General features: G+C 52.9%; 1 protein-coding gene across 3 annotated transcripts in view; it reads left to right on the forward strand.

The window, feature by feature from the left end:
* Positions 1–4,511: 4,511 nt before the first annotated feature.
* The window catches only part of SEPTIN6 (septin 6), an 84,414-nt gene continuing 75,670 nt past the window's right edge, over positions 4,512–13,255 (forward strand). For 2 of the 3 annotated variants that reach the window (XM_075538127.1, XM_075538128.1), the window contains exon 1: positions 4,512–4,725. In XM_075538127.1, the coding sequence (XP_075394242.1) occupies positions 4,696–4,725 (30 nt within the window). In that variant the 5' untranslated portion in view covers positions 4,512–4,695. The remainder of the gene's footprint in view (positions 4,726–13,255) is intronic. The other variant, XM_075538126.1, reaches the window with a different exon arrangement.

Genomic DNA, 13,255 nt, shown 5'->3' on the forward strand with positions numbered 1-13,255 from the left:
AGCTGTGTGCTCAGTAGTTCAATTTCACCCAGAGGCACCTTGGAAGAAAGGCCTGGCAATCTGCTTCTGGACTCTCCATTAATTAGAATGGTGTGGCAATGGTATTCTGTTCTTTTAATCCTACAAAACCTTACGAGTCCTGTGTACCATCTGAGCAGGGCTAAATTATCACGTAGTCCAGTGGTTGCAAACTGTAGCATGTAGAAGAAGCCTCTGGAAGTCTTAGCCCAAAGATGGCCGCATCTTGTGTGTGCCAAATCAAATCAAACATCCTCCCAGGGGTTCTGATTTAGTGGATCGAGGGTGGGGCCTGAGACTTCACATTTCTAATGGCGCTCCAGACGCCACTGCTGCAGCTGGACAAAAGACTCCATTTTGAGAATCACTGGAATAAGTGAATGCATAATCAAGGGTATCAGGTGACAAGGCACAGAGGGATCCTTAGTCCATCTTAATACAGCCCCTCAGCTGAGCTTTGGATTCCATTGGCCCTATCTGGATACAGTTACCCACAGCTCACTTGCTGTCTGCTTCACCTCCTTCTCCATTTCTCTGATCTGATTTTTCAGATTGTGCTCAACGCTTCTCTACCTTAGACCAGCTCTCCCTCACACCAATCTCACTGCTGTCAAGTCAGAACATTGAGTTGGTTCTAGGGACCTTATGGAACAGGGTAAGAACTGCCCCTGTGGATTTCTGAAACTAACTCTTTTTTAAAGATCATTTTATTGGGGAAATCTAACTTCACGGGAGTAGAAAGTCTCCTCTTTCACATTCTGAGAGGCTGGAGGTTTTGAACTACTGACCTTGAGATCAGCAGCCCAATGCATAGCCCACTATGCTGTTAAGGTTCACAGTCCTTTTTTTCTCCGTTCACAAAGCCAGTCTCAGGACAAAGCCCTTTCCTGAGCTCCTAACCCCATTTCATTGCCCTGCCCCCACTTTCATGCTTCACCTCCCTTCCCCCCATACCCAACCCCACCCCCAATCCTCAGCAGACAGAGTGAACTTTCTAAAGCCTGGCTCCAATTGAGTCCCAGTCTGTTTTGTTTTTTTTGGGGGGGGGTCTGTGTATTTTATCTAGCAGGGTAGCCATTTCCCCTCCCCGGGGAGTCTGGTTCCATAAACACACATCAACATGCTGGTGACAGTCACCTGCTGGCCCTGGGAAGTCACAGCATGCACCAGTTTCCTATGGACAGTGGAAACACTGAAAATGTCACATTCCCATGCTTCCGTTCATTCATTCACTCAACAAATGTTGCTTGAGTACCTGCCAGGCACGATGCTGGGCCCCAAGGGACTGGGCTGGGGACACATTGAACATATGTGTCCACAGTCAGGCGGCAGAGTTCACAATGGCTCTTAGTAAAGGAGTCTTCCAGCCAGGCTCATCAGTGGGAAGAAAACCCACCAATTGATCAGTCATGAGTGTTCCCACCCCCTCCTGCTTCCCCTGCCTAGGCCAATCTAACCTTGTTACTGGCAGGACAAAAGACAGGGAGGCATAAGCCTAGGGTTCCTAACCTCTTTCTTCTCCTCAAAAATTCAAAAAATTCATTGCCATCAAGTTGATACCAACTCATCGACCCTATAAGACAGGGTAGAACTGCCCCTGTGGGTTTCTGAGACTGTAACTCTTAATGGGAGTCTCTTGGAGTGGCTGGTGACGTTGAACTTCTGACCTTGCATTATCAGGCCAACACATAACCCACTAAGCTACCAGGGCTCCTTCTAGTCAAAGGAGTATCAAAATGCACATCTTGTCAATTATAGGCCTATTGCATTAAGTGAAGCAAGGTATATAAAGCCAGAATACAGTGAGCTAAACACACACGCACACACTGACACATATACACACCAATGAACAGAATGAGGAGCACTCATCCACACCAATGCACAATGAAGACACACACACACACACACACACCTTTACTTCTGTGTTCCAGGTATACATCAATACATCCCCACGGGGCGCAGACCCACGCCATTCTGCACACACATTGGCATCCACAGACACCCTCCCCATAATAAGAGCATATGTAAATGAGCACACACGGCAACACACAGACTCTGACACATGCAAATACACCCACCTGCAGAGGGCACACGCAATGATATATACAAATGCTCACCTCCTCAACACACACACACGCCCTGAAGGTCCAGGCCCTCTGCAGGGTGGCAGCCCCAGGCAGCAGACCTTGGAAAGACTCAAGGGCAGGAGACATGAATTCCAAGCTGGACACTAGTGTGTGAAATGCAGCGTTCTCTTGGAGAGGGGTGAGGGTTCTGCTAGGACCTTGGGTTCCTTGGAGGGAGGGTGGCTGAGTGGCGCACACAAGCCCAACAAGGATTCCATGCTAAGGCGCCGCCTGTGCAGAGCCAGAATGTCCAGAGCTTTGGCAGCTGACAGCGCAGAGATTAGAGGAGCAGTGAGCCACCGGGAGTTAATGGGGTTCACGGAGCTTGCATGGTCAGGCAGCCTGCCAGCCCGGCCCCGCCCCGCCCCGCTGTGCCCCACTCAGTGAGCTCTTACCTCTGGCTTTCCAATCCATCCGCCCCACACAAGCCACAAGTTCAGGTCGCAGCTAATGACCTCCGGCCATTCCCCTTGTCCAAAACAACCCCGCTCGTAAGAGGCGGATCATGTCTGACTCCCTGCCCCATCAGGTTGGGGCCCAAGCCTTACAGCTGTTCCTCAGACATTCTTGTGACAGCCACCACCACTCCAGAACCCTGAGCCTACCCCTCAAGCTTTGCCCCAGCCCCTCCACTGACCTCAGGGGCTCCAGCAACCTTTCAGCCTTGCTGTCTCCATCTGCTCATTCGACCCAGAACTCAGTTGCAGTGATCCCGGGCTGCCTCCTTCGGCTCTGCAATTGGAGCTCCTTCTACGTCTCCACACAGTGGGCCCTCCTTGCTTTCTTAGCTGACTGTTCCTACTGCTAATCCACCATTGTGTCTTCTCTCTTTTACCCCCGCCCCTCCCAGCTTAAATTCAATTCTATTCAGAACAGAACACACCATTAATGGGCGCCTCTTGAATGCCAGGCCCAGAGCTAGGCACAGGGGATGCATGTGGGTGAGTTCTTGTCCCCAGGAAAGTCGCAGAACAGTTGCCTGAGGTGGGCAGCTTGGTCCGGATCATGGGAAACCCGTGCCTGGGAAGAGCTTCACAGAGCCACCTCCTGTCCTTGCTTTCCAGTAGTCTCCTAGGCTGGAGCCGCTGGCCTTGAATTCTTCTCCTGGTCTCCCAGCTTCCGTTTCTCTTCTTTCTCCCCGCAGCCTGTTCGTTCGTGCTGTGAACCCAAACAGAGTCACCTCCAGCACCCCATTCAGGACCCTTCACAGGCCCGGAGTTCCTGTGGCCCGACAGTCTGGGCTCTCCCGCTGCCCCTGGCTCCCTCTCCCAGACCAGGGCGTCTGTCCCTCTCTGCTGCTCTTTTGGGGAGTGGAGTGGGGTTGGTTTTCCCGCCCCTGCCGCTTCGCGCCAAACCGACCTTGCTCGCCTGTCACATGAAGGGAGCCAGGAGCCATTCACAGAAGAGACTGGAGGGTGCCAGGGGCCGGAGGGGAGGCAACTAGACTAGAGAGGGGACCTGTGGCGGTGGGCCAGGAGCGCAGGCGTGCCTAGCTAAGCTTTCAGCGGTTCCCCCTCATTGCCTGTCCAAGGGCTCAGGGGCAATCTAGGCTGGGGAAGAAGTACCTGGGTCCCACCATCCCACCCCTCTGACTGGCCCGCCGGCCGGGGTGCGTCCTTTGGGACCAGCCCTTCTCAGCACTCCCTGCGACCCCACCATTGGCAGGGGTAGGTCCTGGGGGACTCCGCTCCCCGCAGAGCATTAGAGCTGGGTGGTGAAGAAGGGGAACGGGGTTCCTCCGGATTGAAGACCAGCTGGTAATAAACTCAGTTCCTCGAAATAACTGCGCCTCGAGGTTTGGATAACCAGGTCCGAAGGGGCGTCTTTGGACTCTTGGCCGCCCGCTCCGCCAGTCATCATCTCTTGGCGCGCTCGGCCGCAGTGCGGCTCCCCGGCCGCCCCCTTTCTCGGTTCCGCCGCGGGGCAGCAGGTGCCGCAGCTGGCCTCGGCGCCTCGGGGAGCGACAGGGAGGAGGGACTCGAGGCTCCAGCGTCCTACACCCCAGGTCAGCACTCTGTGCACCCTGCGGGTGCGGTGCGGGGAGAGGGGCGGAGGACTGCGGAGCTCAGCAGCCCAGCGGAGAGCGGAGGGGGCAGGGGTAGGGGCTCACTCGCACCCCCCCCTGGGGTCTGGGGACTCTGGGATGTAAGGCGAGAGCAGGGGGGTGTGACAATTCGCAGAGGTCGGGACGTACCACGGAGTCCAGCGGAGGGGGGACAAGGGACGTGGTCACCGAGGGGGAGCCCCCGCCCCCCTTGGCCCAGGCCTGCGGCTGGAGCTGCGGGGAGAACCCTGGCCTGCTCCCGGAGGGGGGGCGCCGCGCGTCATCCGTCCCTCCCACCCCTCCCCCTTTCCGGGGGGTGGGCGATCCAGGAGAGGCCGGAGCTGGAGCGGCACGCGGGGGGGCCCCTCCCTGGCGCCTCCCCCCCTCCGCGGACTTGGTCGCGCCCGAAGTGTAACACTTTCTCTTTGTCGGAGCAGCTCCGCTGTTTCCTGTGCTGTAGCTCCGGTTGCGGCGGCGCCCCTGGCAGCCCTGGCGGACGCAGGAGCGATGGCAGCGACCGACATAGCTCGCCAGGTGGTAAGTGCGGGGCTTGGGGGCCTGCGCCCGGGTCGGGGGGCCTGGGAAGGGCTGCGGAGAGTCCGCCCCGCCGCCGCCGGAGCGCACTGGGCAGCATCCCAGAGCCCAGGCACGGAGGCACTGCTGCCTCCGGGGTCAGCGGCTCGGGGCGCCGGTCCGGGCGGGCAGGTGGGGGGTTTGGCCAGGCTGGTGGCGCAGGGAGGTTCTGGCATCGCCTAGGAGCCGCAGTCCGTTCGGCCGCCTCCCTCGCCACAGCTCCAGCCCTCCGCTGGGGCGTTGCCGAATGAATGGCCACAGGAGCCGCCAAGCCCCTGGGGGCCCTGGCCCCCGGCCCGCCTTCCAGCGACCTCCGGTCCGCGCCCCTGCCCCCTGCTGCTCGCCTGGCCCGGGCCTCCGCGGGGGGTTAGCCTGGGGCCGGAGGCGGTGAGTGGCGTGGGGGGCGGGGAGGTGACTGGCTGGGCTAGGGTTTCTCCACATGCATTACATATGTGACTGTGTCTGTAAGTGTGTGTGTGAGTGTGTGTGTGTGTGTGTGTGTGTGCGCGCGCGCGCCCATACGTGTGCCTGCGCGCGCTCTCGCGCCTTCCCCGGGCGGCCGACGGCGCCCGGGTTCTGCCTGGGCTGCTAGATGAGTCTGCCTATGTTTCTGTGTGTGCGCCCTTCCCTGGCCTGGCGTGTGTCCGGCCGTCTCTGGGCTCCTGCTGTGTGCCTCGGGATCCCGAGTGACCGTAGGTGTGGAGTGCAGTTGTCTGGCCTGTAGGTGGCAGACTGCGTATTTGACCTCTCCACCCCCACCCCACCCCTCAGCACCTGACTGGCCTTTTGCGGGCCTCTGGGCGCTTGTCTGGGGTGCGTGTTCGGATGAACTGGGCCTGCTGCGACCAAACCTGTGGAGCTGGCCTCTGCCTCTGGGGACGCAGGGAAAGAAGTGCGAAGCTTGCAAAAGCTGGTTGTCTCTCTTTTGGTTGGCAACAGAGTCAGGTGGGGTGGGCGGGCGGGCGGTGGAATCTTCTTGTAAAGAAAAAAAGTTTTCTAGCCTGGGATGTGCAGGGAATTCAGATTGAGGCTACCTGAAGTTCCACGTTTGGTACTGTGTATATCAGAAGTTTGGTCCAAAGGGAGGGGCTGATTTATTTGGGGACTAGCTATTCCATCCAGAAGTAGCTGGGGTTTGGGGGGGAGTGCACAATAACCAGCACCCGAAGTTGGGGGGGGGCAAGGGGACGGAGCATGGCCAGGTAAGTGTTGATAAGTGCTGGTCTGGAAAGGTGGGTTGTTCAAACCCAGCAGCTGCTCTGGGGGAGAAAGATGAGGCTGTCCACACCTGTAATGATTGGCAGCCTCAGAAACCCTAGAGAGAGTTGCTGTGAGTCAGAATTGGCTCTATGGCAGTGGGGTTAGGGTGTGTGTTTGTGAGAGAGGTAGGTCAAGTCCTGTGAAACCACATTCTACTTGATGGACAGCTCTGAAGCACAATTTTCCCCCCTAACCTTGTGACTTGCTTAGCTAGGGAAATGACCCATGCAATACAAGCGCTCTCTCTCTCTCTCTCTCTCTCTCTCTCTCTCTCTCTCTCTCTCTCTCTCTCTCTCTCTCTCTCTCTCTCTCTCTCTGTGTGTGTGTGTGTGCATAGCCTCTAGGTATTTGGTATAATTGAAATTGATTGGCGTTCAAAACCTGAATCCAGAATTGAATTGGATTTTCCCCACCAGATATGGATGAATGTATGTCACCCTCTTGTTCCTGTTTAGAAGGGTAGGGTCACTTCTTTGGAACCTGTCCCATGCCTGGAAGCCCCCAGTACAGAATTATGATGTGGCAGGAGCTGATAGTTCGTGATCATGACATTTGATAACCACCTGCACCCCCAGATTGGCGCTGTAATCTGTATGGCGGTGGTGTGTGAGAGCGCTCAGAATGCGTTGCTGCTCCTAATTACCTCCATGAGAGACGGCCTAGCTTAAGTAGAGGCTTAAGTAGAGACGTTTGTCTTCAGTATTACACTTGTTCCATGCTTAGTGACCAAAGATGACACTAGTGATTTTGTCTTCCTAATGACCCATCCATACTGCCTTACCAGGTCACACTCGCCTGGAATAGGATCACAAAACAGATGTTCTAAGGGAGAACAATCCCGGTGCAATTCAAGCAGTGTTCACGCAATGCTCTCTGTTCTGCAGATGGAGCGGGAGTGGGGGTGGGGCAGCGAGGGCCACTCTGCTTTGCTTTGCTTTGCTGGCCTGGCCATCCTGTAGAATGGAGGACATAATTGTATGCCAGACCCTGACGCTGAAAGAACAGCCCAAGCACTTGAGACCTTGTTATCATGCTAAGTGGGGTTCTGGGAAAACTGACGTCACTCTCCATGCCCAGTGAAGCTCTTGTTTATGTGTCATTTGTCCCGGTGCTCCATTGTGTCTGCATGAAGTTGTAATTCACCGGGGGAAGATGGAATTGACTCAAGAGACCTTGGATGGCTGGTTGCTGCTTGTTTCTTCCAAGGAACATGTGCCCAGGGTTTGGGAACAGAGGAGGAGGAGGAGAGAATGAACCTCCGTGTGCCTAGTTTCGTTCTTTTGAATGATCTCCAAGACATGGTGCAGTGCACATGAGTAGTGTCCCAGGGTGTGTGTGTGTGTGTGTGTGTGTGTGTGTGTGTGTGTGTGTGTGTGTGTCCTCTCCAGAGGCAATCGAGGGTCACAATGGGTAGTGAGGTGATGAGTGGCCTCGATCCAGACATTCTCCGACTCCAGTGATGCTGTAACAGAAGTACCACAAGTGGACGGATTTAACAAATAGAAACGTAGTTCCTCTCGTGTCGACTGCTGCCGTCCAGTCAATGCTGACTCATAGCTACCCTACATAAAAGTTTCCAAGACTATAAATGTTTCTGGAAACAGGAAGCCTCTGCTTCTCCTACAGAGAAGTTGGTGGATTTGAACCACTGACTGCGTGCTTTGCAGCCCAATGCCTAACCCACAGCACCACCAGGACACCTTTTCTCTCTGCAGGGGTGACTAAATCCCGAATTTAGGGTGGCAGCTTAGAGGACAGCAAGCTGTCTGTGTTAGCTCTGAAGGAGGATCCTTGTCTCTTCTGAGCTACTGTTCTGGACAGTTTTCAGGTGGCGTAGCATCTCTCTGCCCCCGTCTTAGCTCTGCTCACTCATTTAATCGCTTTTTCATCGCAAAAGGGAATGGATTTTGACACACCCTACACAAACACAGGAGCCCTGGTGGCACAGTGGGTTAAACGTTGGACTGGTAACCGCAGGGTCATTAGTTCAAACTCACCAGTCACTCTGAGGAAGCAAGATGAGGCTGTGTGCACCCATAAGATTTACAATCTCGAAAACCCTAAGGGGCAGTTCCCCTCTGTCCTCTAAAATCGTTATGAGTTGGAATCAAAGTGATAGCAATGGTTTTTGTATTCTAATACTGTCCTGTAAGCATAACAACAAATGTCCATGCCCAAAGAGGATTATAACAACAGGTAGAGGGGTTAGGATTTACAGCACATAATTTTGGAGGACACAGTTCAACCCACAACAGGCCTACAGGCAACGTGGAAGTTCAGGTCTTGGGTACATAGTACCGTCCTGTTTGAATGCACACCACAGGAAGTTCTGGATGCCAACTTTCGACATTGTGTTCATGAGTATTTATGTAATGACAAATAGGTGTCCAACGCTATGGGTAACCCTTGTCGCCTTGTTTACCACACACACACATAAATATGCATATGCACACAGCAGGAGGCACAGATTTGAACTTTCGAGCTTTCAGTCTAGTTGGAGACAATTTGTGGACATGATGAAGTACAGAAATCGTTTTAAGTTGGGATTTAATACATATATCATTCCATATTTCAGTCTTGTCAATTAGAATGTACAATTGCTACCACACTTAGTTTCTAAGCATTCTTTTTCTACATGGAGAAGATTCTTGGTAGGCCCCTCCTCCACTGCCTATGAGGTGACAAGGGTTACTATTAATAGATGCTCAGAGGGGTTACATCACTTGTTCAAGGTAAGCTAGCAAGACCCAGTGCAGATTCCAGAGGCTGCATCTCCTGGCTCTTGACGCAGAGGCTCTTTTCGATACTGCCTTTAGAGGAAGGTCCAGCCTGGCATCTGTCTAGGAGATGCCAGCCATCATGCTCTTCAGACAGGAGGCAGAGAAGACCCGCTCTCACGTACTTTGGACATGTTAGTAGAAGGGAACCAGGTCCTGGGGGACACCAGGCTTGGTACAACACAAGGTCTACATGAAAGAGGAAGACCCTCACCGAGACGGAACGACACAGTAGCTGCAAGGATGGACACAAACACAGTGACAGTTGTGCATGGGGTCACTGTGAGCTGGAAGCTCACTGACAGCAACAACAACACAGCTTATCCGGAGCCGGCCTATAGGAAAGAAATCTCTTATTCTGACTTGACCCAATGCCACCCCAAAGGGGGGTTTCTCCTCTGGCAATCAGGGGCCTGCTCTCTCTCCCTTAAGAAAAGAACTTGTCCGGGCTAACTTTGCCCCACAAAGACCTTGCTTGAGCAGAACTTGCAGTGGCTCCAGGGACCGGGCTACAGGTGGGAGAAGATGGCTGTTGCTTTCTGGTCTGGCTGGTGAATGGCAGTGCTCCTTTGAAGCTCCCGGGCCCAGTGCTCTCTACCACTTCCCACGAACAGTAACACTGTATCCCAAAGCAGGGAAAAGCGGACCCCAATATCCATGCACACACTGGAGAAAATGTCCATGGCTCCAAAGGTTAAAGTCAGAAGTTTGGTAGGTGCGGGGTAGGCAGGAACGACAGTGCTTCCACAACACACACGGTCCCTCCTTCAAGGGGTTCTCAGTCTAGCGAGGGAGGCAGATGCAAAAAGCTATAAAACTCCCTGCCAGCGAGTCGATGCCGACTCCTAGCGACCCTGTGGGACAGGGTGGACCTGCTCCTGTGAGTTTCCAAGCTCTTGTCTCCCATGGAGTGGCTGCTGGTTTCAAATGGCTGACCTTGCAGATCGGGGCCCAACACATAAGGCCTGTGCTGCCAAGGCTTCTGAGCAAATACTATATATAATTACAGTGAGGATATGTGCGACAAGGGAGACCGCTTGCCTCTTATACAGTACACGGACATGCATTCATCCAGCATGGACGAGGGGGTGGCTGCCAGGAAAGGCTTCGTCTCAGAAAAGGAGTCAGGGAAGAGGAGCCAGACCTCATTTTTGCTACTGGGTTGGGGCTAGCTCACTTGCTAATAGCTCTTTGTTTTCATTCCCTCCTTCAACCTATATTTATTGGGCACCGATCTGCCAGGCCCCGAGCCAGGTTCTGGGGATAGCCAAGGCATGCAGGAACTCTGCTCTATGAGACCTTCTCGAGGCGAGGCAGAAATAAGCCCTACTTCCGAAATCCTAGAAATGTGCTTGTTAGTGGTGTTCTTAGACCAGAATGGCATTCCAGCGGAGAGATTAGTCTGGACAGTATAATGAGATTTTTGATCTGCAGTCATGTGTGTAACATTGACTTTGTGAAGTCCCTGCTGTAAATTTGCCATTAATTCTTGGTTTTGGTACCCCGCACGCGGCCCCTCCCTTTGGGGGCTGTGTCGGAGCAACCTCTTGCACTGGCCTGAGCAAAACCAAAGAGGAAGCCAAGTCCCTGGCAAAAGCGATCCTTCCCAGACTTCCCCGGGTTTCTGGATCATCAGGACTGTGATCAAATATTAGCACGAACGATTGGGATGGACTTTTACTTGCCTGGGAGTCCGGAGTATTACAAATGGTTAGGAACAGACTCAAAAAAAAAAAAACCCACCAAAACCTCTCTGCCTTCGGAGTTGATTGTGACTCACAGGGACCCTCTAGGACATAAGAATGGTTTCCGGAGATTGTGACTCTTTACAAAAGTAGGAAGCCCAGTTTTTCTCCCAAGGAGCAGTAGGTGGTTTCAAACTGCTGACCTGCTGCTTAGCAGCCTAACTCATACCCACTATGCCACCAAGGCTCCTAAGCACTGACTAGGCACCAAACTGTTGAGGGTTCTAAATCTTCTCTTCCAATGGTCACAGCCTTGGAAACACGGTAGAGCACAGTTCTACTCTGAACACATGGGGTCACCATGAGTTGCAATTGATTCCATGGCAACTGGGTTTGTTTGTTTCTCCTTGCATGTATGCTAAGGCCACATTCAATAAAGAGAGACCATAACTGATCATGTGACACGTTTCTTTTTTTTCTTTTTAAAATCATTTTATTGGGGCTCATACAACTCTTATCACAATCCATCCATTGTGTCCAGCACGTTTGTACATTGTTGCCATCCTCATTCTCAAAACATTTCCCTTCTACTTGAACCCTTGATATCAGGGCCTCATTTTTCCCCTTCCTCCCTGCCCCCTTGATAATTTATAAATTATTATTATTTTGTCATGTCTTACACTGTCCGACAACTCCCTTCACCCACTTTTCTTTTGTCCATCCCCCAGGGAGGGGATTATATGTAGATCCTTGTGATTGGTTTCCCCTTTCCCCACCTTTCCTTCCCTTCCTGGTATGGCTACTCTCATTATTGGTCCTGAGAGGTTCATCTGTCCTGGATTCCCTGTGTTTCCAGTTCTTGTCTGTACCAGTGCATATCCTCTGGTCTGGCCAGATTTGTAAGGTAGGATTGAAATCATGATAGTGGGGGGTGGGGGGGTGAGAAGCATTAAAGAACTAGAGCAAAGTTGTATGTTTCATCGTTGCTACACCACACCCTGACTGGCTCATCTCCTCTTCACGACCCTTCTGTAAGGGGATGTCCAGTTGCCTACAGATGGGCTTTGGGTCGCCACTCCGCACTTCCCTTCATTCACAACGATTTGATTTTTTGTTCTGGGTCTTTGATGCCTGATCCCTGATCTCGACACCTCATGAGAACACAGGCTGGTATGCTTCTTCCATGTGGGCTTTGTGGCTTCTCAGCTAGATGGCCGCTTGTTTACCTTCAAGCCTTTAAGACCCCAGACACTATCTCTTTCGATAGCCGGGCACCATCAGCTTTCTTTACCACATTTACTTATGCACCCACTTTGTGTTCAGCGATCACTGACACATTCCTTTCAAGCATCTCTAAATGCTTCCATCAGTCTCATTTGGTTCTCTCCAAGAGGACGGTGAGACTGCGTCTCGAGTACTTTGGACATGTTGTCAGGAGAGTCCAGTCTCTGGAGAAAGGCATCATGCTTGGTAAAGTGGAGGGGCAGTGAAAAAGAGGAAAGGCCTGGACGAGACAGCTTGACACAGTGGCTACAACAGGGGGCTGAAATTTAAGGACAATTGGGAGGATGGCTCAGGACTGGTGGTGTTTCCTTCTGTTGTACCTTGAATCACTGAGTCGGAACTGACTCGATGGCACCTAAGGACAACAACAAGAGCTTCCTGGGCAAGTCTTATTTTCCTATGCGCGTCCTGAGGGCAGGGAGATCAAGAGACTTATTGCTACTGATCACTAGATGAAACTATGGGATACCTACCAGCTGACACAGGCTCGTCTTGGTTTTGCTTGTGCAAACATTGGCCTTTCCCTGGTATTTCTAAGAAATAAGATTTCTGCCACAGTCCCTCCTCCCCCACCTTCCCCTTGCATTCTCTCCCCCACCCCCCTGCATCCCCGTTGGGGTCAGAGAAACGCTATGCTTGCATACTCTGGAGACTACTTTTCAGAAGCTTCACAGATGAAATCCAAGATAGCGCCGTCATGGGTTGTGTGGGGGTTTTCTTTTCCCCATATTGCTTTAAATAAAAATCTTGGCGCCACCAGCCATGTCATGATGGAGTATTTTAAGTAACAACTGGAAGCGGTGGGGGGAGAGCAGAATAAATTAGAAACACAGACCCTTCCTCCTCGGCTTGGCAGGAGGAGGCCTTCTGCTGCTGGGATTTGAAACCGTGGGTTCCTCGGCTGCCTGTGCAGAGGAAGGAGGGAGGCCACATGCTCAGGAGGGTGAGAAATAACGCTCTCCTAGTCTGCAGCGTCCTCTCCTTTGAGGCAGCCATCTGCTGGGTTATGCAGCGCGCTCTCAGCCGGCCCTGGACTGGGTCAGCCATTCTGCTCTCCCTTAAAGGTGACTGAGGGGAAAGATTTGCGGGGCTTCTCAGGGACAAGACTGGGGGCTCCGGTTTCCCCTCCTGTCAGGTTCCTCTCTGAATGCTCATGAAGGCCCTGGGTAACAAGAGCAGAGCTCAGCCCTGATGAGGTGCGAGCTAGTGTTGGATTTCCTGCCACAGCAGAGGCCCCCAGCTCTGAACACTAACCCTGAAAGCAGGAACTGGGTTTATTTTTTCTTTCTTTCTTTCTTCTTCTTCTTTTCAACTCCCCATTAAATGAGACCAGATGGAGGCAGAGGTAAAATCAGGCTCCCTAGAGGGCAGTTGGGCATTCACCTAGAGGCCTGTGGGTAAACTTTTCTCTTTTTTGAAAGTGAACTAGAGGTAACAATAGCCAGAACACCTCAAAAAGGCTGGTTTAAATAGCCTGGCGTGAGGAGA

The sequence above is a fragment of the Tenrec ecaudatus genome, chromosome X (assembly GCF_050624435.1).
Source record: "Tenrec ecaudatus isolate mTenEca1 chromosome X, mTenEca1.hap1, whole genome shotgun sequence".
In the NCBI taxonomy this organism is placed as follows: Eukaryota; Metazoa; Chordata; class Mammalia; order Afrosoricida; family Tenrecidae; genus Tenrec; species Tenrec ecaudatus.